General features: G+C 44.3%; 1 protein-coding gene across 7 annotated transcripts in view; it reads right to left on the bottom strand.

The window, feature by feature from the left end:
- Window positions 1-15,157, bottom strand: part of MPPE1 (metallophosphoesterase 1) — a 28,603-nt gene extending 13,446 nt beyond the window's left edge. For 3 of the 7 annotated variants that reach the window (XM_060200661.1, XM_060200665.1, XM_060200666.1), the window contains exons 1-3: window positions 7,969-8,166; window positions 5,799-6,183; window positions 1,234-1,342 (exon numbers count right to left, since the gene is read on the bottom strand). In XM_060200661.1, the coding sequence (XP_060056644.1) occupies window positions 1,234-1,342; window positions 5,799-6,085 (396 nt within the window). In that variant the 5' untranslated portion in view covers window positions 6,086-6,183; window positions 7,969-8,166. Of the gene's footprint in view, window positions 1-1,233; window positions 1,343-5,798; window positions 6,184-6,355; window positions 6,441-7,968; window positions 8,167-14,919 lie in introns of those variants that run through there. The other 4 variants (XM_060200663.1, XM_060200664.1, XM_060200662.1 and 1 more) reach the window with 4 other exon arrangements.
- Between the last annotated feature and the right edge of the window lie 12,690 nt (window positions 15,158-27,847).

Genomic DNA, 27,847 nt, shown 5'->3' with positions numbered 1-27,847 from the left:
CACCTGATTGAGGACACATGTTACAATACTCAAGGACCCAGGTTCGAGTCCCCGGTCTCCACCTGCAGGGGGGAAGCGTCACACATGGTAGAGCAGGGCTGCAGGTGTCTCTCTGTCTCTGTCCCTCTCTTATCTCTATCTCTCCCTTCCCTCTTGATTTCTGGCTCTCTCTATTCAATATATAAATATTTCTTTAAAAAGGAGACCAAGCAAGTGAACTATCTTGCAGGCCCACCAGTGATTTTTTTTAACACAATCACTCACACCAGAAACTATTCATGATATATATATATATATATATATATATATTTTTTTTTTTTTTTTTTTTTTTAACCAAAGCATTGCTCAGCTCTGATTTATGGTGGTGTGGAGATTTGAACATGGGACTTTGGAGCCTCAGGCATGAGAGTCTCTTTGCATAACTATTATGCTATCTACCCTTAACCATGATGAAATATTTTTAACTCAGTAGTAGTAGCAGATATTTTTCTCCATTAATTCCAGAAATGCAACCATTGTAATAGACAATAAGATTTATGTAACAAATAAGCAAATTCTGGTGACTAAAGTAAAAACAGGTTTTCTCGGGGTCAGGCAGTGGCACACCTGGTCAGGCACACACACTACAGTGTGCAAGGACTTGGTTCAAGCCCCCTGGTCCCCACTGGCAGGGGGAAAGCTTCACGAGTGGTGAAGCAGGGCTGCAGGTGTCTCTCTGTCTCTCTCCATCTCTACCTCCCCCTCCCCTCTCAATTTCTCTCGTCTCTATCCTGAGGGACCTCACATCTAGCCCCTGAGGAAGCTTCTGCATGCCTACTCAAAGGTAAGAGTAGCACATAACTTTTGAATTACAGACATCTAATTTCATAGCATAATTCATATAGAGCACAACATTAAATATAGGTTTCAATATATATTATGTAGTCTTAGCGCCAGCTGCACAACATCTACCTTGCCTATTTTTCCCTTTCCTGAGAGCTTCATGGGATGTAAATTCCAAATGATGCTTGATTAATTTACATATTTCCTACAAAGACAAATAGAACATTAGCCATCCTAACTCAAGATCAGTGTTGAATACAGACCCTACTAACCATCCAGACAAGTGATACATTCTGAATCTTGGTATTAAGCAGAACTTTTAACGCTTCCTGGTATCGCTTTAGTAGTTCCTCTGGGCTGCCTTTTGTAGCTTCAAAGCAGTACTGGGCTACCTGTGTCCCAGGGTCCTACCTGGGAGGAGCTCCATTTGCCTTCATCAAAGATGTCCCCAAGAATGAAGACAACTTCCGGCTGCAGCAACCACAGAGCTGTCTGGAAAGCTGTCTCCATTTGCCATTCCCTTGAGGCCAACAGGGAAGAGTAAGACATTAGTTTCTTGGTTGGAGAGAATGGTGACACCAAAGGAGAGTCTGTCCGCCCTCCTGCAGGCTTCAAAGGTTGACTTTCTCTACCTAGTACCCATGGATCAGAGCCCATGATATGCATAGCCCAACCGTAACTCAAATATGGGATCCCGGGGCTGTGAGAGAGCTTAATGCTATTATCCAAAGATGCCTAATGTAGACTTGACTTTTCACCCCACAGAAGGGATGATAGCAGCTGGCTTAAGTTTCACTTCATCTTGAAGGGAGCTCAACTTCCTACCTTCAAGGTCCAAGGAAGACAGAGAAATTGACTAGTAAATATAAAACTGCGGGGGGGGGGGGGAACAGTCAGTAGCACAGTGGGTTAAACGCATATGACTTGAAGCACAAGGATCCCAATTCAAGCCCCTGGCTCCCCACCTGCAGGGGGGTCATCTCGAAAAAAATGAAGCAGGTCTGTAGGTGTCTGTCTTTCTCTCCCCCTCTCTGCCTTCCTCTCCTCTCTCAATTTCTCTCTGTCCTGTCCAACAACGATGACAACATAAATGGGAAAAAAAAATGGCCTCCAGGAGCAGTGGATTCATAGTGTAGGCACCAAGCCCCAGCAATAACCCTGGAGCAAACAAAAGAAACAGACAAAAATGCAGAGGCGACTCTGATTCAGAAAACATCAGCCTGGCATGCCTGGGGGCTTGGGTTAGATCCTTGCAACACATCTAAACAGTAAAAACCAAATAAACAGAAGTTCATGGAGAATGGTTCTCTTTTTTCTCTCTCTCTCTCTCTTTTTTTTTTTTTTTTAGAATCTATTTATTCATGAGTAAGATAGGAGAGAAAAAAACCCAACATCACTCTGGTACATATGCTGCCAGGGATCAAACTTAGGACCTCATGGTTGAGAATCCAACACTTTATCCACTGAGCTACCTCCCAGACCATGAACAATGCTTTCCACCTCATGCACTCTCTCCCTGTCTTCCTCTCCTATCTCTCTCACTCTGTAAAACTTTATTTTTTTAAAGATTTGTTTACTTATGTATTATTTCCACAAGGGTTATCACTGGGCCTGGTGCCTGCAAGAAAAAGTCACCACTTCTGGTGGCCATTTGTTTTTCCTTCTTATATTTGAAAGGGCAGAGAAATTGAGAGGAAAGGGAAAGGGGGGGGATTGCAGCACTGCTTCACCACTTGTGAAGGTTCCCGGAGGCCTGAACCTTGTGCATATATATTCGATCGGGTACACCACTGCCCAGTCCCCAAGACTTACTTATTTATTTCCTGTGAGGTAGAGGAAGTTTCTCTTGAAACAGAGAGAGAAAGAGTCCAAAGGACCACTCAAGTGCATGTAGCACGGAGAACTGAACCATGAGCCTCAGGCATGCAAGTCCCATGCTCTGCCAGCTAAATTACTTCCCTGGGCAACAACTCTTATTCTAAAAATGAAAACTTTGGCCCAGTGGGTGACTTGGCAACAAAGTGTGTGAGAATCTCAATTTCTAGCATTAAAATTAAAAATAAAAAGCTAGGGGGTCGGGCAGTAGCGCAGCAGGATAAGCACATATGGCGCAAAGTACAAGGACCAGCAGAAGGATCCCTCACCTGCAGGGGAGTCGCTCCACAGGCAGTGAAGCAGGTCTGTAGGTGTCTGTCTTTCTCTCCCCCTCTCTGTCTTCCCCTCCTCTCCCCATTTCTCTCTGTCCTATCCAACAACAAATGACATTAACAATAATTACCACAACAAGGCTACAACAAAAAGGGGGAAAAAATGGCCTCCAGGAGCAGTGGATTCATGGTGCAGGCACTGAACCCCAGCAATAACCCTGGAGGCAAAATAAATAAATAAATAAATAAATATAAATAATAATAATGAGCCAGCAAACCCTATAGATTTCATACACACAATCATGTCACAGATAAAGACAAAATAAAAACCCAAAGTCCTAAATTGCCTGACATCCCAGATTCACCAACTGAGCGGCAGTGTTCCTTAAGAAAGTCACCTGCTGTGGTCCAGGAGGTGGCACAGTGGCTAAGGAACGAGACTTTCAAGCATGAGGTCCTGAGTTCGATCCCTGGCAGCACATGTACCAGAGTGATGGCTGGTTCTTTCTCTCCTCCTATCTTTCTCATGAATAAATAAATAAATTCTTAAAAAAAAAAAAAAAAGGTCACCTGCTTGCATCCTAAGAGGTGGTTCAGTGCACTAGCGTGCTCTCCCTTTATATTGTAAAGTCCTATTCAGAGAGGGACAAAGGCACCACTGTCAAGAAGGGAGAGCACCAGGGCCAAGAAGGAAGTTCTGCCGGCCTGGCGGACCGAAACCCCATCAACATGTCAAGTCTCTGGTACACCATGTGAGAACACTATAGGACTCGGGGGAGGTTTCAGTGCTATGGTGACTCTTCCTTTCTCTATGTCTCTTTAAATCTTTCTCTTTCTATCCAAAGAAGTCACCACAGAGTTGTGAAACCAACAGAAAACAAAAACTACCCTTTGGTGCCCATTGTTGACAGTAACTAGGAGGAGAAAGCTACCAGCTTGTTGGCCCATCAGTGATTGAATGAGTCACACACCAACAGCATGTGGTATATACATTCAATGGGGTGAAGTCTTTCAGCTATGTCCTTTATAAAAATATTTATTTGTGGGAGTCAGGCTGTAGCACAGTGGGTTAAGCGCATGTGGCGCGAAGCACAAGGACCGGCATAAGGATCCCTGTTGGGGCCCTGGCTCCCCACCTGCAGGAGCGTTGCTTCACGAGGGGAGAAGCATGTCTTTAGGTGTCTCTCTTTCTCTCCACTTCTCTGTCTTCCCCTCCTCTCTCCATTTCTCTCCGCCCTATCCAACAATAATGACATCAACAACAACAACAATAACAACTACAGCAACAAGGGCAACAAAAGGGAAAATAAATAATAATTAAAAAATAAAATATATATATATTTATTTGTTTTTCTTTATATGGGGGATTAATAGTTTACAATCAACAGTAAAATACAGTAGTTTGTACATGTGAACAATATTTTATTTTCATTTTAATGAGCAAGAGAGAATGAGACAGAGATATCTGGAAGGTGGTGCAGTGGATAAAGCATTGGACTCTCAAGCATGAGGTCCTGAGTCCAGTCCTTGTCAGCACATGTACCAGAGTGATGTCTGGTTCTTTCTCTCTCCTCCTATCTCTCTCATTAATAGATAAATAAAATCTTAGAGAAAGAGAGAGAGAGGGGCTGGAGCACTGTTCAGTTCTGGTTTATGGTGGTGCTGGGGATTAAACCCAGGATGGCAAAGTCCAGGCATAAAAGTCTTTTGCAGAACCATCATGCTGTCTCCTCAGTCCAGATACTAATCTTTTTATTTATTATTAGATAGAGACAAAGATAAATTGAGAAAGGGGGAGAAAGAGAGGGAGAGAGAGAGAGGGGCCTGCAGCCCTACTTCATCACTCGTGAAGTGTCTCCCTGCAGAGGACTCAGGGCTTGAACCTGGGTCCTCATGCACTGTAATGTATGTGCCACTGCCTGCCCCCCCATACTAATTTTTCAACAAAATTAAAAATAAAAAGCCTTCCAATGAGAAAATGGATGAACTCGATCGGGCAGGTCTAGTTTAGAGAGATAGACCCTACTGATTCCCTAAGGAACAAGCAGAAATCGGCTCAACTCTCCCTGCTACCAGGCTGGCAAAAAAAAAAATCTTGTGGCTTCAAAATTAAATACTAGTGACTGATAGACAGCCACCCACCAGCTCTGTTTTTCTCCCCAACCCATAGGAGAGGGAAACCTCCCTTTGCTAACACACCGATGGCCTCACAGTGGGCAACTTCTCTACACTGCCTTAGAAGGTCCATATTCTTTTTTTTTTTTCCCTTTTGTTGCCCTTGTTGTTGTAGCCTTGTTGTGGTTATTATTGTTGTTGATGATGTTGTTCATTGTTGGATAGGACAGAGAGAAATTGAGAGAGGAAGGGAAGACAGAGAGGGGGAGAGAAAGATAGACATCTGCAGACCTGCTTCAGTGCCTGTGAAGTGACCTCCCTGCAGGTGGGGAGCTGGGGTTCAAATCGGGATCCTTGCGCCGGTCCTTGCGCTTTGCGCCATGTGCACTTAACCCACTGTGCTACCACCTGACCCCCAGAAGGTCCGTTTTCTAACCAGTCGCTACCCAAGAGGCATCAACAGATAAACTTTGAGGATCTCTAGTAACTTGTACTGGTCTAAAGTCAAAAGACTCAAACAGGCCTGCCTCCTAACTTCTACTTGTAGAAAACATATATTCAATAAACAGCAAATTCAAGGAAAAGTCCACAACCTCAAGGGTCCTTTTGAGAGGCAAGTAACAAATAAGCACCCTAAAACCATCTCCCGTGGAAAAAGAGCTAAGCCTTTTTGTCTACAGAATTTCAGAAAGAGTCCGGATTTTTCACTCCTACCTTCGTAATTTGTCTAGCCAATGGCCTCTTATTTCACCAAGCAGGTGGGTGTCAGCCAAAAACATGGCTTTCAACACAGGTTGGAGTCTCTCTTTTTCACCATCATGGACTGTAGCTTTCACCTCAGGCCAATTACACTGAGCGATCACTACGTAATAGATTAAAAATTCACAAAACAGAAGTGCAGCTAAGATAATAGCTATGAGTTTTAGCAGCAAAAGTTGACTCTTCTTTAGGGAAAACAGATGAAGATTTTGTTTTGCAAACCCTAGTCCAATGATAGCCATTTTTCCTGTCCAAGAGTCAAAGTCATCAAGAATTCACAATGAGAAAACTGTAGAGTCCCAGGTAAGGTGTAGACGGTATCCAGGCCTTAGCCATGAGCCTACAGGAAAAGAGGAAAAGGGTTGACTTATGTTCTATGGTAACATCACTAGTTCTCTATTGAAAACTGAAGTTACAGAATTATTTCTATATTCTTAAAAACAAAATGGCAGGCTGGTAGAGTGCACATGTTAACATGCACAAGGACCAAGGTTCGAGCCCCTAGTCCCCACCTGCAGAGGGTAAGCTTCATGAGCAGTGAAGCAATGCTGCAGGTGTCTCTCTCTTTCTCTTTCTCTATGTCTTCCTCCCCTCTACCTAAAAGAAAAGAAAGAAGGAATCAAATGGCCACAAGGGGGCCAAGTGGTGGCGCAGCTGGTAGAGCACACACCATGCTGAAGAGCCCAGGTTCAAGTCCCTGGTCCCCACCTGCAGTAGTGAACCTTCAGGAGTGGTAAAGCAGGCCTGCAGGTATGTCTTTCGCTCCACTTCTAGCTCTCTCTTCCTTCTTCATTTCTTTCCCTCTCTTTCTCTCTCTCTCTCTCTCTCTCTGTGTGTGTGTGTGTGTGTGTGTGTGTGTTGTGTGTGTGTGTGTATCTTTTTTTTTCTTTAAGGGAAAAAATAATGGTCACCAAAAGCAGTGGGTTTGTTGCACATGAACTGAGCCTCACAGTAATCTTGGTGGTAATTTAAAAAAAAATTAAAAAGAGGGAGTCAGGCGGTAGCGCAGCACATTAAGCCAACTTCACAGGCGGTGAAGCAGGTCAGCAGGTGTCTATCTTTCTCTCCCCCTCTCTGTCTTCCCCTCCTCTCTCCATTTCTCTCTGTCCTATCTAACAATGGCTACAACAATAAAACAACTAGGGGCAACAAAAAGGAATAAATAAATAAATAATTTTTTTAATTAAAAAGAAACTGGCAGAAGTAGACAACATAATAGTTATGCAAAGAGACTCTCAAGCCTGAGACTCCAAAGTCTCAGATTCAATCCCCCACACCACCATAAATCAGAGTTGATAAGCACTCTGGTAAAAAATAATAATACATGGGAGTCAGGTGGTAGCACATCAGGTTAAGCGCACATGGTGCAAAGCACAAGGACCGGCCTAAGGATCCCGGCTCAAGCCCCCAGCTCCCCACCTGCAGAGGGGTCACTTCACGGGAGGTGGAGCAAGTCTGCAGGTGTCTATCTTTCTCTTCCCCTCTCTGTCTTCCCTGCCTCTCTCGACTTCCCTGTCCCATCCAACAACAGCAATGACAACAATAATAATAATGACAACAGGGTAACAACGAGGGCAACAAAATGGGAAAAGTGGCCTCCAGGAGCTGTGGATTCGTAGTGCAGGCACTGAGCCCCAGCAATAACCCAAAAGGCAAATAATAATAATAACAACAATAATAATAACAATTAATTCTTTAAAAGAAAAAAAACTCCCTGTACTTTTCTTTTTTTCCTTCCCACATGACTTCTCAGTTTTGGCTTACGGTGGTACCAGGGTTTAAACCTGGGACCTTAAAGTCTCAGGCATAAAAGAATAAAGTTTTTCACAACAACAATAATAACTACAACAATAAAACAATAATAAATAAATGTTAAAAAAATAATAAAGTCTTTTTCATAAACACTAAATTGTCTCTCTGGTTTCTTTGTTTAGGAAGCCATAAAACCATCCTGCTCTAGTCATATCTTTGAGCTTCATGTTTTTTTATATGGCTCCTGCATGCACAAAATTAAATTCAGTTTTGTCTTGTCATTTGTTTTATGCCAATGGAATTACTAGTCTCATTAAAGAATCCAGAAGGTTCAAAGAAGAACTCCCACCTTGAACATACACATATGCCCTACCTTTCAAAATTCCTTGTTTCCTCAGGCCAGAGAGAACTGGTAGAGAAGAAAAGAATCCTAATCTTCTAGAGCTGGGTTCAGGATTTTCTTAGCATACAAATCTTTGATCTTTGTAGCTTTCAAGTGTCCTAAGGTGTGTGGAATTAAATTTGCCAAGTTGGACACAAAAGAGATTGGTCTGGAGAGTATAAATGTCAACGGTGGAAAGAAAAGTAAAATTATTTCCCTTTGGTTGTGAAGAGCCCTGTATGCCCTGCCCTCCATTCTTGCACCTGCTGTCACCACAAGAAACGGTGAGACAAAGCAGCTATAAAGACTGGAGTCAAATGTCCACGAAACAATAAACATATCATGATGAAATTTTATCTCTTAATATGCATGTTCTCACACCAACAAAAGTTCCACCTCACAGATTGTATCGCTGAGTTAAATGCATGTTTTTTGTTTGTTCCTTTTTGTTTTGCCTCCAGGGTTATCGCTGGGGCTCAGTGCCTGCACTAGGAGTCCACTGCTCCTGGAGGCATCTTTTCCATTTTATGTCCTTGTTGTTACTTTTATTGCTGCCGTGGTTGTTGAATAGGACAGAGAGAAATTGAGAGAGGAGGGGAGATAGTGAGAGAGAAAGATATACACCTGCAGACCTGCCTCGCCGCTTATGATGAGACCCCCCCTGCAGGTGAGGAGCCAAGGGGCTCGAACCAGGATCCTTTCGCCCGTCCTTGCGCTTTGTGCCACGTGCTCTTAACCTGCTGCGCTACCCCCTAGCCCCCAATGCATGTATTTTCCTGTTCTGCCAGGATATTAGGAATGAACATATGCCCTAGGCAGTCAAGGACTCCTCCAAGCTCATCCCCTAAACCAGCTCAGAGAATCCCCTGCCTCCAGGTGACTGTGGCTGAGGATCTGGGTGACTATTTAATCAACTAAAGAGACTCACAAGCCAAAGGAGCTCTGGGTCTTCCCTCAAACTCAGCTAATGCAGGAAAACATGCACCCCAGGCATTGACATCACTTAAGTTCACAAAAGAAGAGACATGTCGAATGGTATACACTTGTGTTCAATACCATCTGAGAACCTGTGATTCTGACTCCTCCGTGGTTTTTGCACTGAGCCAGAGTGCCCACCCACTTTCATCCGTACTGAGCCAGCCAATTATAAAGAAGCTTCAGGCAGTGAGAACATGCTATGACCAATTACACACAATGAGGAAGTGGAGCAACAGTACTGAAATCAAAAAGGATTTCTAAATTTCTTCTTAAAATCTCTGCCAGTCTCTTCCTAAAAAGAGCTGCCTGCTCCAGTTGGAGATTCTTCTAGCTCCCTGTTCCCTTCTCTCTTTCACTCACTGTTCCTTTAATAGACATTTCACCAAACCCTCTGGAGTTTGTGTGCCAAAAATATCTGACTGTTCTGCACCTGCAAGCAAGAACCTGCAGAGTTCAGCAGGAAGTAATGATGGGGGTGGGGGAACTCAGACTCTGCTGGCTGAGTAGCTCCAGAAATGGTAACTATGTTTTTATTTTTCTTTTCATGAAGACATTTTAAAATATCTAATACAGAGCCATGTAACCAGAGGGCTTAGAAGAAAGGAACAAATGAAGGAAGAAAGACGAAACAAAGACTAAAGGGAAGGAAGAAAGGGGGGAGGGAGAACAAAGAGAAAAAGAGAGGACAAGAAAGTTAGCCATGTTATCACTCCTTTCTTGCTGTGAGAACGAAAACTACAGTGATAAAATCATCAAACAGACCTCCTTTTACTCACATCTAAGAATGTTTGTCTTCCTATAGCCAGAACTCATCTTGTTACTTAACAAATCAGTTGTGGACAAAGCACTTCGCCTTTTACCTTTGGCAATGAAGACAGCTATTTGTAGAGCTGATGGGGATGTCAAGGAAGGGATCCATTCTCTCCTTAGAAAGGGTACAACATGGCCACTATGTCAGGTGCCTTTCAAATCCAAACCTTAGGGAATAGTGGTAACGCAGTGGCTTAAGCGCATGTGGCGGGAGGATCCCGTTGGAGCCCCCGGCTCCCTACTTCACAGGCGGTGAAGCAGGTCTGCAGGTGTCTATCTTTCTCTCCCCCTCTCTGTCTTCCCCTCCTCTCTCCATTTCTCTGTCCTATCCAACAATGACGACATCAATAACAACAATAATAACTACAACAAGGGCACCAAAAGGGAATAAATAAATAATTTTTTTTTTAAATCTTTAAAAAAAAATCCAAACCTTAGGTAATGAGATATCATTCCTGCCTGATGGGTATAAAGTGACCCCCTTGCACTCGCTCCAAGCACCAAGTTTGCAGTCAGTCTCAGGAGCAGAACTGCTTCCTCATTTTTTTCTGACAGGAGCAGAACTGCTTCCTCATTTTTTTCTGACAGAGCTGAAGGAAACCTGCTGCCAACAGCAATGTCAACCTTCCCACCTCTCACGCCCATCAACTAGCACAAACTGAGGCCCATCTTTCTTCAACATGTGCGTTCAACCGAGTGCGCCACCATGCAGCCCTGCTGAGTCCCATCTTTTTTTTTTAATCTTTTTTAAAAAGTATTTATTTATTTATCATTGGCTAGAGAAAGAAATTGAGAAGGGAGGGGGAGATAGAGAGAAAGAGACAGAGACACTTGCAGCCCTGCTTTTCACCTATGCAGTTGGGGGCCAGGGGCTTGAACCTGAGTCTTTGGGCACTGCAATGTGTGCACTTAACCAGGTGTGCCACCACCTGGCCCCAGCATGATCAGTCCTTAAACTAGAGACGTTTTAAGAGTGGGGGTGGCACTGAGGTTGAGATTCAAAGAATGGTTGGAATTCTGTAAGAAATTGACAAGAGACTAATAAACCATTAAAATAGTTGTGCTGTAGGGAGTCAGGCAGTAGCACAGCGGGTTAAGCGCAGGTGGCAGGTGGCGCAAAGCACAAGGACAGACATAAAGATCACTGTTGGAGCCCCCGGCTCCCTACCTGCAGGAGAATCGCTTTACAGGTGGTGAAGCAGGTCTGCAGGTGTCTCTCTTTCTCTCCCCCTCTGTCTTCCCCTCTTCTTTCCATTTCTCTCTGTCCTATCTAACAATGACAACATCAGTAACAACAATAATAACTACAACAACAATAAAAAAACAAGGGCAACAAAAGGGAAAATAAATGAATAAATATATTTTAAAAAATAGTTGTGCTGTCTTCTGTCTTATAAGACTTTGCCCTTCAAAAACTTTTTGATTGATTTCATAATGATTAACAAGGCTGTTGGATAAGAGGGGTGCAATTCCACACAATTCCCACCACCAAAGTTCCATCTCCCATCCTCTCCATTGGAAGTTTTCCTATTCTTTATTCCTCTGGGAACATGAACCCAGGATCATTATGGGGTGCAGAAGGTGGAAGGTCTGGCTCTGTAATTGCTTCTCTGCTGGACATGGGCATTGGCAGAGTCCCATCTTTCCTACCAGGAAAAGGGAAAAACTAAGCACTCTATGGGGAATTACCAGTCACTTGTTCCTCTTCCAGCATTTTATCCTGCCATGAATACGCAGCAAGCAGCCATGATGAATTAGAAACCAACCCACAGTGTTCTGTTCTGTGACCTTGGGCAACTCGCTGACCCTTTATGACCCAGACAATGGCATCACAGTTCTGTGTGTGTGTGTGTGTGTGTGTGTGTGTGTGTGTGTGTGTGATGCCAGTCCACAGACTTCATGGGGGTTGGTGGAAATCATGTTCATGCAAGTGTGTTTTTCTTTAAAGTCAATCCTTCTACAAAGTTGTCCCTACTGCCCTTTGATGAAAGGACCAGACAAGACATGTAAAGACTGATATGCAGGTACACAGAACATTTTCTCACTAAACACAGTAAGGAGCTCTTACAAAGGAAAAGCTTGGGTGGCTCTCTTACTAGAGGTGTCACCCATGTCCCAGGACCTAGATTCCTAGCTTCTCTGGAATAGCTGAAATGCCTCCAAACAGGTCATACCACACTCCCCCAGGTATAAGGAGAAACACATAGGCAGTGAGTCCAGCCCCCACCATCCTTAGAGCATGTAAGTAACCTTTTTCATACTCTATTATACTTCTCTGTTCATGCTTAGTGGAAATTACTATAAATTTGTTGTTCCTCAGCTATTTGGGTGTAAGGGTATTTTTTTTCAAGCAGCATCTCTCCTTCTTTGGCCAAAAGAATGAATGTTTCCTTTACTTGTTTGTTGTTGTTGCTGGTGGTGGTGGGGAGTGTGTGTACTTACATTCACTGAGAACTACTGGTAACAGAGTTGAAACTATTAATAATAGGGGAATCATGACAATATTCCCCGAACCTCTGTGAAGATTTATTTATCACCTGGCTAACCACACATAGTACTATGGACCCAGGTTCAAGTCCCCACTCCCCACTTACAGGGGGGACACTTCACAAGCAGTGAAGCAGATCTGCAGGTGTCTCTCTTTCTTTCTTACTCTCCATCACTCCCTCTCCTCTCAGTTTCTCTCTATCTTATCAAATAAGATGGGGGGGTGGCTTCCAGGAGTGGTGGGTTTTTAGTACTTGCACTGAGCCCCAGCAATAACCCTGGAGGCAAGAAAAAAAAAAGATTTACTTATTAACATGAGAGAAAACCAGATACCATGTGATACTAGAGATCACACATGGGACCTCATGCTAGCAAGCTCAGCACTGTAGCCTCTGTGTATCCTCCAAGGGCACAAGGCTTACTTCTAAAAAGATAATATGCAGAAACACTTGAGACTTTGTCCTTGCCCCCGCCCCCAAATCTAAAGTTACCCATGACCGACACAGCTGGGAATTCTCTATTGTAACTGTGTTATTTCCTGCTGTGGAAGGTTAGGCAAGTCACTCAAAACCAAAACAAACAAACAAAAAAATTGAAAGTAACAACAGTTAGCAAGGATGTAGAGAAATCAAGAGCCAGGTGGCGGCGCACCTGGTTAAGCACACACACTATGATGCTAAAGGACCTGAGTTCAAGCCCCTGGACCCCACCTGCTGGCAGGAAGCTTCACAAGTGGTGAAGCATGGTCGCAGGGTGTGTCTGTCTCCTTCCCTCTCAAAGTCCCCCTCCCATCTCAATTTCTGTCTTTATCCAATAATAAATAAATACAGTTTTAAAAAAAGAGAAATCACGATGTTTGTGCATTGCTGAGGACAATGTAAATAGTGGCTATAAAACAGTATGTTGGCTCCTCAAAAACACTGATGCAGAATTTCATTTCTGAGATCAGACAAGATCGGTGTGGTATGGCTGTAGATCAGAATTTCACTTCCAAGTATATTAATATATGCTAAAAACAGTTAAAAGTTGGGACTTGGACAAAAATTCACACACTTGGACAAATATTCACAGCACCAATATTCACAATAACAAATTGCGTAAACCCAAATGTCAACCCAAATGTGAATAAATATAATATATATATTGCACTGTACAGTATATATATACAAAATGAAGTATTATTCAACCCCTAAAAAAGAAATTCTGGGGGGTCAGGCGGTAATGCAGGTTAAGCACACTTCGTTACGCAACTCCACAAAGACAGGCTTTAGGATCAAGGTTCGAGCCCCTGGTTCCCCACCTGCAGGGAGGTCACTTCACAAGCAGTGAAGCAGGTCTGCAGATGTCTGTCTTTCTCTCCCTACCTCTGTTTTCCCTCCTCTCTCCATTTCTCTCTGCCCTATCCAACAACAATGACATCAATAATAACAATAATAACCACAACAACAATAAAACAACAAGGGCAAAAAAGGGGAAAAAACAGCTTCCAGGAACAGTAGATTCATATGGCAGGCACCGAGCCCCAGCAATAACCCTGGCGGCAAAAGAAAGAAAGAAAAAGAAAAGAAAGAAATTCTGGCATATGCTCAGTGTGGATGAACCTTCACAAAATCACAGTAATAAAAATAAGTCAGTCACAAAATGACCAATGTACTTCCATGAGATATCCAGCATGGTCAAATGCATGAAAAAGAAAATAGACTGTCTACAGAATGGTGGATTCCAGGGCCTGAGAGGTGGAGAAAATTAATTGTTCCATGAACACAGAATTTCATTCTTGCAAGGTGAAAAAAGTTAAGCAGTTGATGGGACAACAGTATCAGTGCTGGGTTGTTGGTAAAGTCAGTAGAAAGAACCAAGGGGCAAGGCAGGCCGTCGTGCACCTGGTTGAGTGTGCGATCATTACACAAGGACCAGGTTCAGGCCTCCAATTCCCAACTGCGGGGGGGGGGGGGGGGGTGCGCTTCACAGGCAAGCAGGTCTGCAGGTGTCTTTCTCTCCCTCTCTCTATCTCCCTATCCTCCCTCAATTTCTCTATGTTTCATCTAATAAAAATGAGAAGAAAAGGCTATCGGGAGTGATGGATTTGTAGTGCTGGTACTGAGCCCCAGTGATAACTCTGGTACCAAAAAAGAAAAAGTCTTTTATAGTCTATAAATAAGGCACATATAGCATTCTTCTATAGTGTTCAAACCATAAGAACAGTAACTGTAGAATATAATTGGGGGGAAAATACTGTATCTAGTGAATATTGTAGTTAGTGAATATTGTAGCTAGTGAATATTGTAGCCAGTGACTGGTTTTAAACTTCAGAGCTATAGCTAATTATCTAAAATGTCCCCCCCTCCAAAAAAAAAAAAAATACCATGAAAAATGGTTTACTATGCACTAGACTGATTGCCCCCAATTGTTTGTTGCCACAATGTCATCAGTAACTACTTGAATGTAAAAATGCCCATCTTAAATGGCATTTTAAAGTAAGACGCATTTATTTTTAAACCTATACCAGTGAGTGACTCCTACTATTTAATCTATGGCTCTTAAGTAGCAAATAATTACCAAAATGTTGGGTTAGTTTGTTTTTTTTTTTGCTTCCGCCCCCCATAGGTTAACTTGCAATCCTAAAAGTACAGAAGGTTTAGTTTGTAGCAAGAAAAAGCAATTGACCTATAACTCTTATAACAAGATCAAGAACAAGAAAACATGTCAAGTCTTGCTGGTCCTCAACTCTCAGCACAACGCAAAGCAGAACAAGTAGCAAAGCAACTCAGGGGGAGGTCGGCCCCCCAGTTCCAAACCTGTCCCGGGTGCTGAAGCTCCTCGGTGCGGCTCTGAGCCCCGCCAGCACCCCGCAGCTTCCTGTTTCCGGGAGGCCCGGAGCCCGCCCCTGTCGCCTCGGCCGGGCGGGGAACCCGGAGCGGCCGGGAGGAGCGGGCTCGGTGCGGCAGGGTGCTCAGAACGCGCGTAGACCCCGGCCCGCCAGCCGCCTGGGCTCCGGGGACCTCACCACTGGAACTCCACGCCCACCTCCAAACCAGCGCTCCAAAATGAGACCAAAACATAACAGTTGGTGACATCTGCCTTTTCAAAAAATTGCATTTACTTAATTTTGGATAGAGACATGAGTTGAGAGAAAGGGGGAAGACAGAAAGGGAGAGAGAGACAGAGAGGAATTAAGAGGGGGGAGATAGAGAAGAGAGACAGAGACACTCACAGCCCTGCTTCACCACTCGCGAAGCTGCCCCCTGCAGCTGGGGGCCGGGGTCTTGAACCTGGGTCCTTGCACACTGTAATGTGAACACTTAACCAGGTGCGCCACCACCTGGCCCCGGTGGCAGCTTCCTTCACGACTCCGGTCCTTTATGTCAGCCCTAAAGATCTTCCAGATTTTTCTGCCTGCACGACTCCTTAGGGCTGTGTGTCGTCGGAAATCTCTGCTTTTAAATAACATCCGCGGACAACGGAGAGAGCGCAGGCAGGAGCTGCCCTTGGGGTCTGGGAAGACCCGATGGTCCAGGGCCCTGAATTCGGGGTCCCTGCGCCCCGCTGCTGGGCAGGGAGGGGCTCCGCGGTGGCGCGCTGAGCTGGTGGCGCCGCCCGGCTGGGCGGGAAAGGCGGGCTTCCCGCAGCCCTGGGCAGGAGCTGACACCCGGGCTGGGCGCCCCGCGGATCCGCAACCTCTGGGCCTCGGGCTCTGGGCGCAGGCCGCCTGGTTTTTCGGATGACACTCTGACCGTCTCTAGGCGCTGTCCTTTTCATCTTCTCCAGGACTTGGCAAAGCGACTCCAAGAAATGATGTGCTGAGTCCGTGAGGAGGGTGGGGGTAGATAGCATAATGGTTATGCCAAGAGACTCTCTTGCCTGAAGATCCAAAATCCCAGGTTCAATCCCCACCACCACCATAAGCCAGAGCTGAGCAGTGCTTTAGTAAAAATTGAATTGAATTGAATTTTTAAAAAGAGTGAGGGGGATAGGCGGTAGCACAAACAGGGCCGGGCAGTAGAGCAGTGGGTTATGCGCACATGGCTCCAAGGACTGGCATAATGATCCTAGTTCAAACCCCCCAACCCCACCTGCAGGCGGTGAAGCAGGTCTGCAGGTGTCTATCTTTCTGTCCCCCTCTCTGTCTTCCACTCCTTTCTCAATTTCTCTCTGTCCTATCCAACAAGGATAGGAATAACAACAAGGGCAACAAAAACGGAGGGGGAAAAAATGGCCTCCAGGAGCAGTGGATTTGTAGTGCAGGTGATAACCCTGGAGGTAAATACATATATGACTTTTTATTATGCATTTTCTTTCATTTATTTTTTACTTAATGTTTGTAATGTTCTAACAGTATACCATAGAGTGCTCCACTTTTTATAAAGAGCTTTTGAAATAGAAAAGGAAAAGGGAAAATGTTGAGGTAAGAGTTAACTAGCCAAAGAAGAAGCCCCAGATAACAGAGACCTTGAGAAAGCCCACCCACCCCCACTGCCCCTGGTATATTTTATCCTGACAGGTCATATTCTAAGTCCTGAGGCTAACTTTTCCCCAGACACAGCTATGCAGGAAAAAGATAACAGTAACTAAGAGAACCAGACCCTCAGCAAGGGGTCCAAGTCCCACCCCCTTAGCCTTGCAGTCTCTGTCTCTGTGAGGGCGCTTTCTGATCTCAGCCTGCAGTCCCTGTAGAAGCTGTAACTTTGTTCTTTGTTCAAGGCCCAGAGTTCTTCAAGAGCAAGAGCTCTTTCTGTGGCCCGTTGACGTTAATAACGTTTCTCCACTTTCAGAATCTTCGTGACTCTCTAGTCCTGTTTGCCACATCACTTTCACAACTATTTCTTCAAACAATCCTCAAAAGATATCTGTAAAAGAAGGGCAGAGATCATTGTCTGAATTTCAGGAAGTGAATTGAAACTCAGGGCAATAACTTACCTGGAATATTGCAACCAGTTCTCATGTTTTTGCAACTCTACAAGGATATTTAATGAACTAAGATGGAACATGAGACATCATATGGAAAGGAAAGCACCAAGGGCATGGTATGTGGTAAATTAATAGTTTTTGTTTGTTTTTTAAAATCACTTCTTTACAGAGGAAAGGAAGTTTATTGTTCTGAGTTAGAAAATGAGAGCTGCCAGTAGGAAGAAAGCAAACAGAGTTCAGTGGTAGTTCCAGTTTATTATATTGTTGCAATATTGGCTATTCGCAATAAAGAAATATAGTTACACTGCAGTAATCCTTTAAAGTAACAAAGTCTTTGGAATGAATGTGGTGAATTCTTAACATCCAGGCTGAGTAGGAAATGCAGACTGAAGTTAAGCCTGTAGTATTGAATATCTACAAGATGTGAGGGAGTTGGGCAGGAAGATAGCATAATGGTTATACAGACTCTCCTGCCTGAGGCTACATGGTTCCAAGTTCAAACTCCACAGCACCACCACCACCACCATAAACCAGAACGGAGTAGTGCTGTGGTTAAAAGAAGGATGGGGGGGTTGGAGTCAGCCACAGTGCAGCGGGTTAAGTGCACATGGCACCAAGCACAAGGACCGGCTTAAGGATCCCGGTTCAAGCCCCGGCTCCCCACCTGCAGGGGAGGGGGAGTCACTTCACAGGCGGTGAAGCAGGTCTGCAGGTGTCTATCTTCCTCTCCACTACTCTGTCTTCCCTTCCTATCTCAATTTCTCTGTCCTATCCAACAACAATGACAGCAGTGGCAACAATAACAGTAATGACAACAACAAGGGCAACAAAATGGGGAAAAATGGCCACCAGGAGCAGCGGTTGGGGCTGTAGTGCAGCCCCAGCAATAACCCTGGAGGCAAAAAAAAAAAAAAAAAAAGACGAAGAGGAGGAGAAAGAAGATGTTGACAATGCAAGGCAAAGTGTATGGAAAGGAAAATCAAAAGATTAAAAAAAAAAAAAAAAACTTTGGTGGATGGGGGTAGCTCTGTTCTTTACTGGCTGCCACTGAGGCTGGAATGTAGACATGGAGCAGTCTGAGCTGGGGAGACAGCATAACGGCTATGTGAAAAGACTGAGCTGTGCTCTGGTCTCTTTCTCTCTGTCTGTCTCTCACTAAAAGAAGATAAATTAACTAGTTCATTAGTTTTAAAAGATAGATATGCAGGAATCTGAGGGCAATCTCAGCTGACAAGGACCAGGGTTCAAGCCCCAGGTCCCCACCTGTAGGGGGAAAGCTTCAGGAGCAATGAAGTGTTGCAGGTGCCTCTCTGCTTCTCTCCCCTTTATCTTCTCCATTCCCTATCAATCTTTCCCTATCTCTATCAAATAAATAAATCAAACATTTTTAAAAGACCTACTGATTAATATGAAAGCGAGAAGACCAAAGCATCACTGTGGTACATGTGATGCAGAGACCAAACCTCATGATTTCATGACCAATGCTCTAACCATTGTGCCACCTCAAAGATGTTTGCTTGTTTGAGACAAGAGCCTACCATGATCTCAGAATTGCTAGCAATCTAAATAAATCTGCTTTTCCCACAGCACCCTGTGTCTTAGCTAATTGGCCTGCTGAGTATCAAGTAACTGGATCCTTGGGTTTCGTAGCACTGCTGAGGTGTTTATGGCAAATGATGTGATTTATGGAATTTAACCTTGCATTGACATTCCAAGAGACAAGCAGGGATGTAGGAGAAGAAACACTATTTGGCAAAATGCAGAGCTTGTTGACATGGTAAGTGGGTGTTGGCACAGAGCAGCTGTCAGAATAAGAGCCCACCAGTGGTGCCTACATTTTAATCTCTGGACCTGGGAATAGGTTACTTTATCTGACGACTGGAATTTTACAGATATGATTAAGAGCCCTGCCCCACTAGGGAAAGATAAAGCAGGCTGGGAATATGGATCAACCTACCAATGTCCATGTCGAGGAAGAAGCAATTACAGAACTCAGACCTCCCACTTTCTGCACCCCATAATGATCTTGCCGGGTCCATACTCCCAGAGGGATAAAGAATAGAAAAGCGGGAGTTGGGTGGTAGTGCAGCGGGTTAAGTGCACGAAATGCAAGGACCAGCATAAGGATCCTGGTTCAAGCCCCCGGCTCTTCACCTGCAGAGAGGTTGCTTCACAAGCTGTGAAGCAGATCTGCAGGTGTATCTTTCTCTCCCCTTCACTGTCTTCCCCTCCTCTCTCGATTTCTCAACAATAATAACCACAACAATGATAAACAACAAGGGCAACAAAAGGGGGAAAAATGGCCTCCAGGAGCAGTGGACTCATGGTGCAGGCACTGAGCCCCAGCAATAACCCTGGAGGAAAAAAAAAAAAAAAAGGAAAGTAAGGGCTGGGATATGGAATTCTGGTGGTGGTAGAAACTGTATGGAATTGTACCCCTTTTATCCTATGGCCTTGTCAGTATTTCCATTTCATAAATAAACTTAAAAAAGCGGGGGGAAGGGAGTCAGGCGGGTTAAGTGCATGAGGCGCAAAGCACAAGGACCTGGGTAAGGATCCCTGTTCGAGCACCCTGTTCGAGCACCCGGCTCTCCACCTGCAGGGGAGTTGCTTCACATTATTGTTGTCATCATTGTTGGATAGGACAGAGAGAAATGGAGAGAGGAGGGGGAAGACAGAGGGGGAAAGAAAGACAGACACCTGCAGACCTGCTTCACCGCCTGTGAAGCGACTCCTCTGCAGGTGGGGAGCCGGGGGCTCGAACGGGGATCCTTACACCGGTCCTTGTGCTTTGCACCACCTGCGCTTAACCTGCTGCGCTACAGCCCAACTCCCTGGATTAAGTTTTAAAATGAGTATTATTTCTAGAGGCCCAGTTTCCTCGGCTGACAAACTGCCTTCTTGTTGCCACAGAGAGAGTCTGCAGAGTGCTGTCTTTCCTCCCTCCCTCCCTCCCTCCCTCCTCTTACCAGCTTCAAAACTGGCTGGCATGGGATGTGGGATGCAGGGAGAGGCATAAGTGAGACACCCAGCTTCTCCCAAGATACACCCTGCCCCATAATTGGAGTGACCAGACTATCAGTGATTTGTGGATGAGATGTATGAGCCGCAAAGATAGAGTCATTGGATACTAGGTGGTTCACAAGAAAGGCTTTCTCTCTGCAAAACACTGGTCTACCAGGTGCTCTTAACCACTGTCAACACCTCAAGCAACACCTTTGAAATATGAGGAAAACTGGGTCCCTGGTGGTGGTGCACCCACTAGAGTGCACACATTACTGTGTGCAAGGATGGGGTTCAACCCTCCAGTCCCCACCTGCAGGGGGAATTCTTCACAGGAGGAGTCGGGCAGTAGTGCAGCAGGTTAAGCGCAGGTGGCACAAAGCGCGAGGACCGGTCTAAGGATCCCGGTTCGAGCCCCCGGCTCCCCACCTGCAGGGGAGTCACTTCACAGATGGTGAAGCAGGTCTGCAGGTGTCTATCTTTCTCTCCCCCTCTCTGTCTTCTCCTCCTCTCTCCATTTCTCTCTGTCCTATCCAACAATAACGACAACAATAATAACTACAACAATTAAAAAAAAACAAGGGCAACAAAAGGGAATAAATAAATAAATATTTTTAAAAAGAAGAAGACGGGAATGGGTTGAAGGGGCAGGTGGCTCAGCTGATAGGATGCACATGTCACTATGTGTGAGGAACTGGGCTCAAACCGGGGTCACTCATAGGGAGCACTTGTAGCAGGAAAGCTTCATGAGTGGTGTCTTTTCTTCTCTCACTCCCTATCTCTCTCTGTGTCTCTCACCCCCTAGAGGGAAGAATAGAAACATGGCCCCAGGAGCAGTGGAGTTGTGCAGGCCCAGAGCCCCAGCGTTGACCCTGGTGGCAAATGAAGTGGACTAGAACAGAGACGGAGACGGAGACAGCGAGCCAGGCACTTACTGTACTCAGCCTCTGATTGCAGAACAGTCTGGAAGTTTGGCTGTATTTTTTCTTCCTATTGTCACTGAATGTAGGGGAGGGAGCACGAATGTGTCTCCTCTTGACAGGCATTTGGAACAATTAGTGTCTGATCCTCTCTACACTCACACAGAAAGGAGTCTTTTTGTTTTATAGCTCCATTGTAAAGTCAGGAAAATAATTTAAATACTCTCTGCTGAGGCTATTATGACTTCAAAGGAAACTGTACAGCTCTTTGTGAAGGTATCCATCTGAATTCTTCTGCCTTCTCTTTTCAAAGTGATGCCACCTATTGTTGGAGTCAAGCGCTTGGCAGGTGGTTTTCCCCGTTCCTTTTATGAAGGTGCAGGCAGGACCAGAGCCTGGGGAGCGAAGCCTCTCACAGCTGATGGTGTCTGAGATGATTTTCGCATTTCTCTAAATTGCACCGTAGTTAATATGATCAATCACTCTCCCACTCCCTCACCCTACCCCACAGGCTATTCTTAGACTAGATGATTTTTATCTTTGGAATAAATGATGCATATCTGAAATGACTTAACCATCTAGTGGGATTTGGCAACCTTTGACCAACGATGAAACTGATTTATTAAGTAATCTTCCTTCCTCACTCCTCTCCCCTCCTCTTCCCTTCCTTTGTCTTTCCCTTCTTCCCCTCCCTCCCTCCCTTCCTTCCTTCCTCCCTTCCTTCCTTCCTTCCTTCCTACCTTCTTTCTTTCCTTCCTTTGTCCTTTCTTCTTTCCTTCTACCACTGGTACTTGATGCCTGTGTGGTCTTACTGCTCCCAGAAGACTTTTTCTTTTTCTTGACTTTTAATCACAGATAGAACTAGAAAGGGAAAGAGACAGAGAAAGTGAGACACCTCAGTACTGCTTCACAGCGTGGGAAACTTGCCCTGAATGTGGTGTCCCTTGGGTACCATAGCTCAAATCCAGATCCTCAAACATGGTAAAATCTGTGTTCTGCTGGGCCAGTTATTTCCAGGTCCTTATGTAGTTGTTTTTTTTTTTTTCCTCAAGAATTTTAAACTTTATTTAAGACAAGTGAGAACATATATACTGGAGTACAAAGAGAGAGAGCGAGGGATGCATGTTACAGCTTTTGGGTAGGTATAATATCAACTTTTTAATTTAATTTAATTTTTTGACACACTGGATTTTATTTGTATTTAAATCCGCTGTAAAAAATTACGCCAGACAGGATGGCTTCAAAGGAAATATAGTGTTGAATAGCAGAAGTATAAAATGAAGTTGGTTCTTTTTTTTTTTCTTTTCTTTATTTGCTATTAGGATGATCACTGGGACTTGGCACTTGCATGATGAACCCACTGGCAGCCACCCCCCCTTTTCTTTTGGGTAGATAGATAGATAGATAGAGAAATTTACAGGGAAGGGAGAGAGAAGAGAGACACAGAGACACCTGTGGCGGCTTCACTGGATTCCCCGTTCACATTAAACAAAGGTAAATCTCACGGGGAGCCATAATAGTAAAAAAAAAAAGGGGGGGGAAGAAAGAAAAAGAGAAAGAAAACAATAACAAAACCGTATCCTAAAGAAAAGAAGGATTTAAATCACCCATAGTTGGGGCAGCTGGACTGAACCTAGCTGGAACCATATAAAGTAACTACTGGGTTGGTATTCACAGAGAATAAACTTTGTCTTTACCTCCAAGGTTATCACTGGGGCATGGTGCCAGCACTAAGAATCCACTGCTTCTGGCAGCCATTTTTTCCATTTTGTTGACTAGAACAGAGAGAGTGAGAGGAGAGGGAGAAAGAGAGAGAGAGACATCTGTGGAGCTGCTTCATCACTTGTGAAATGACCACCTGCAGTTAGGGAGCAGGGACTCAAACCTGGATCCTCGCGCTTAGTACTACCTGTGCTTAGGCAGGTGTGTCACCACCTGGTCCCTAAAGTCATTGTTAAATACTTCAAGGATGGGGTTTATCCAGGAGCATGGGACCCATGAAGGCCAGGCCATTGAGGTCACCATCCTCACCACCACATGGCAGGGGTTTTTCCCAAGGCAGGGTGGAGACAGACGTGGCTGAGTAGGGCAGACAGCTGGCTTTGGAATGAGAAAGCCACCTGACAGCAGAGAGACCAGAGGCTCACCATATCTACAAGCGAGATGCTGGTCCAAGAAATCGTTGATGGTGGCAAGTCGTGAAGGTGTATGTTTGCATTGGTCATGTCTGGGACTTCACTGCTCTGGGCTGACATTATCAGATAGAGCGAGACAGAGGCAGGAGAGAGAGGAAAGAAGACACAACACCAGAGTTTTGCTCTACATGGTGGAAGCTGAGCCTGGGTCATGGACATAGCAGAGCAGAGCACTACTCAAGCTCAAGTCATGAGTTACAATCCTCCAAGCCCAGTTCCTTGAGCACAACTATTCTGTCTCTTTAGGGAGAAAAGCCCCCAACAGCTTGAGCAGTAGTAACAAAGTGGCCTCCAGGCCAGTACTCAAGAACCAGTGAAGCAGTCTTGTAGGTCTTTCTCCTTTATCTCCCCCCTTCCCTCTCAATTTCTGTCTGTCCTATCTAGTAAAATTGAGAAAGAGAGAGAGAGAGAGATGCTGAGAGAGGTGGATTCATAGTGCTGGTATCAAGCCCCAGCAGTAACCCTGGTAACAATAAAAATAAATGAATAAATAAATAATAAAAAGAAAGAGAACAAGAGGAAAGAGAAGGAGAATAAAAGGACTGAAGGGAGGAATGGGAAAAAGGGAGGGAAGAATGGAGGGAAAAGGAAAAAAGAGAAGAAAAAAGAAGTAAAGAATGGAAAATACCAGCTTGGTAGGAGTGTGGAACATATGTATACTTAAGTAAATTTTGGGGAGTTGGGCGGTAGCACAGCAGGCAGGTTAAGTGCACGTGGCATGAAGCGCAAGGACCGGCAAAAGGATCCCGGTTCGAGCCCCCCGGCTCCCCACCTGTCTTTCTCTCCCCCTTCTACCTTCCCCTCTTCTCTCCATTTCTCTCTGTCCTATTTAACAATGACAACAATAATAACTACAACAATGAAAAACAACAAGAGCAACAGAAGGGAAAATAAATTTTAAAAAATAAAAAAAAGAAGTAATTTTTTTTCCAACACTCCTGTTGTCTTATGACCTCCTTATAGCATCCTTCAACTAAGAGCAAAGCAGATAAAGGCTGGAATAGCTCTGCATCTTTTTGTTTAAAAAAAAAAAAACCTTTATTTTTTATCAGAGCACTTCTCAGCTCTGGTTTATGGTGGTGCAGGGGACTGAACCTGGGACTTTAGACCCTAAGGTATGAGAGTCTGTTTGCATAACCATTATGCTATCTACCCCTCCCCCCCACACACACACATACATCTTTTTTTTTTTTTACTCTCTAAGGGAAATTACATTTTGCTTTCTTTCCCTGCCTCCAACTCCAGAGCCTCATGCATGCATGATTTCATTCCCAGGTTCCACTTATTCGTTTTATATATATATATATATATATATATATAGTAGAGAAAGGGATGGGGTGAGGATATTGCACCACTGCCTACAGATCTTCCCCTGGTGCACTGACACTTATATACGGTACTGGGTCTCGAACTCAGGTCTTGAACATGCAATGATAAACGCTCTGTCAGATGAACCTCTTTACCAAGGCAAATAGAATACAGGATACTGGGAGTGGGGGGTGGGTAGCGCAGTGGGTTAAGCGCAGGTGGCACCAAGTGCAAGGACCAGTATAAGGATCCCAGTTTGGGCCCCTGGCTCCCCACCTGCAGGGAGGTTGCTTCACAAATGGTGAAGCAGGTCTGCAGGTGTCTTTCTCTCCCCCTCTGTCTTCCTCTCCTCTCTCCATTTCTCTCTGTCCTATCCAATAACGATGGCATTAATAACAACAACAATAATAACCACAACAATAAAAAACAAGGACAACAAAAGGGAATAAATAAATATTTTTTAAAAAAAGAATAGAGGATACTGAAAATAATTAAGTTGTGAACTACTAAACTCATGCAGGCCACCAGAAAGGATAGAAAGGCTATGAAGTGACCAGCAGATGGCGCAAGCTGCCCTCCTCACAGCGTCCATCATTTAGTATGGAAACCTCTTCCTGACATGACTGAGACAGCAGAGCCCAGGCAGGCAGTAGGTTGAATTGTTAAGTCATTCAGTGAGATTTTTAGGAGATGCTACAAAGGGAAGACAAAATCCGGAGGCCTTTAAGTTTCTTCCCCAAGTTAAACTGCCTAAAAGACACCCATTGGCCTTATCAATATTATGTCCCTGTCACATATTTGACTGACAAAAATGTGAATCACGGCAATTTTAGATGAAGTCTGAAAAGATAGCAAAGGACCAAGAACTAGGGTATCTGAAAGTATTCTGACTTTCTCTTTGTGTAATTAATAAAAAATTTGTGAAGGGAGAAAGTTTTTCCAGAACAAAAATAACCCAGTTCTGAAGGAAACCAAGGGGCAGGGACATCTGCAAACTTTGTTTCTGCTTTACTAGTTGCATAGAAATCCACAGTGTTCTTGCTCATTATAGGCTGTGATTATATATATATATATATATATAATTTTGCCACTACGATTATCGCTGGGACTCAGTGACTGCCTGCATGATGACTCTACCACACCCAATGACCCCTTCCTTCCTTCCTTCCTTCCTTTCTTCCTTCCTTTCTTTCTTTCTTTCTTTCTTCCTTCCTTCCTTTCTTTTTTTCTTTCTCTCTTTTTAAATCAGAGCACTATTCAGCTCTGGGGAGTGAACCTGGGACTGTGGAGCCTTAGGCATGAGTCTGTTTGCATAACCATTATGCTATCTCCCCCCTTTCTTTTTTTTATAGAGAGAGAGAGAGAGAGAGAGAGAGGAAAAAGAGCTAGAAAGGCATCTGATAGTTATACAAATAGCAGTCAACCCATATCTGCAATCTTGGGAGAACTAATGCAGTTTCCGATGGAAGGAATGAGAACAGAGAACTCTGTTGCTGGGAACTGTGTGGAATTATACCCTTGTTATCTTATAACTTTGTAAATCAACATTACGTCACTAATTTTTTTTTTTAAGGCATCTACAGTGCTGTTGTGTCTCATAAAACTTCTCCCCTTTAAGTGATGGGTGGTGGCGGGGCTTGAACACAGGTCCTCACACACAGTGATGTGTGTGCTCAACTGGGTACACCAACACCTAGCCCTGGAGATTTTTTTTTATTTGTTTGTTTTGTTTTGTTTAATTATTTAGTTTGATGACAGAGAGAAGAGACTTGAGCAAACACTTCACCAAAGAGGCTACTGAAATGAACTATCTTGGTTTTGTCCGTCCAGGAAAGCCATTATGTACATGATGGTTTTAGAACATGTATTCCCACATATTCTTTGGTACTTCTCTCTTCACAACATGGGACAAAAATTCTCTCTACTTTGGAGCAGACCAGATCTAGAAGCTGGTTTCCAGCAGAGAGAATAATGCAGATAGAAGTGTGATACTTTCATGATTCACCCAACTTGGGTTACCAGGCGGAGAGGGACCAGATGCTAATCACACTGCTACTCAAGTAACCCTGTTTATTTGGGTTATGCAGAATGTTCATTTATTTAATGTGTCTAAAGCAGTTAACATTAATCCTCAGCTCCCTAGAATCTTTTTTTAAGATAGAGACAAAGAGATAGAGAGAAAGGCAGAGATACAGAAGAAAGAGATCAAAGCACTAGTTCCCTTCAATGTGGTGGCGGCCAGGCTCCCACATGGGTCTCTCACATGGCAAAGCAGAGCCCAGTTTTGAAATAACTCACTCAAGTGAGCTATTTCTCCAGCCCCCTCCCTCTCATCTTCACATGGTGAGCCTTAGCTAAGCTTCAGGGACAAAAGCAAACAACAGTACTGGGAGCTCTGAGGTCACAGATTATAGATCATAAATCAGAGTTGAGCAGTGCTCTAGTGTCCCTGTCTGCCTGTCCATCTGTCTGTCTATCTCTTTCTCTCATTAAAATAAATAAAGTAGATTTAAAAGAGAGAGGAACATGCCGGGCCTATTTGTGGGACAAAAGAGTGTCTGACCTCATACTGAACAACACTAGAAAATGAAGCTGTTTCCTCTTTATCCAAAAGGCAGGCTTCATTGTTGTTGTGTGCTTGGGTTGGGTTGGGGTTAGTTTTTGCTTTCCAGCAGCATCAGGTAGGAAAGGACCCCTTTGTCCTATTGATATTTCACTTTGCTACCTGGAGATATCCACATCAGTGACAAGGGACCCAAAGTCTTGTGTCTTGAATTCCCCATGACTACTCCCTCGCCCCTGGCATTCCCAGCTGGGGCCTCTTTGGGCTCTCTAAGGTGCTCTGGTGCACACAAAGAACCTTCCAGCACACTGCTCTCCGCTCCCCTCCCCACAGACACACCATAGGCCAAGATTTTACATTCATCGGTGTCTGTGTGATTTAAACACTATCGGTTAAGAGATAATATTTTTCCAGTGAATGTTATAGGGGGGTGGGGATAACCCTTTACAAAACAGCTGTCACCTGGGACTTTGAAGCCTCAGACATCAGAGTCTCTTTACATAACCATTCTGCTATCTACCTCCACCCATGCTTTAATTCTTCAGTTAATGTTATACAGGTTCCAGGGAAGGGCAGTGGTACAACTGGTAAAACCCACAACTTATTATTCTTAAGACTCAGTTTCAAGCCCCTGGCCTGCAGGGGGGAAGCTTCACAAGCAATGAAGCAGGGCTGCAGGTGTCTCTCTTTCTCTCCCT

This window comes from Erinaceus europaeus, chromosome 10 (genome assembly GCF_950295315.1).
Source record: "Erinaceus europaeus chromosome 10, mEriEur2.1, whole genome shotgun sequence".
In the NCBI taxonomy this organism is placed as follows: domain Eukaryota; kingdom Metazoa; phylum Chordata; class Mammalia; order Eulipotyphla; family Erinaceidae; genus Erinaceus; species Erinaceus europaeus.
The sequence above is the reverse complement of the archived record's forward strand: the minus strand, read 5'-3'. Positions and strand labels throughout refer to the sequence as shown.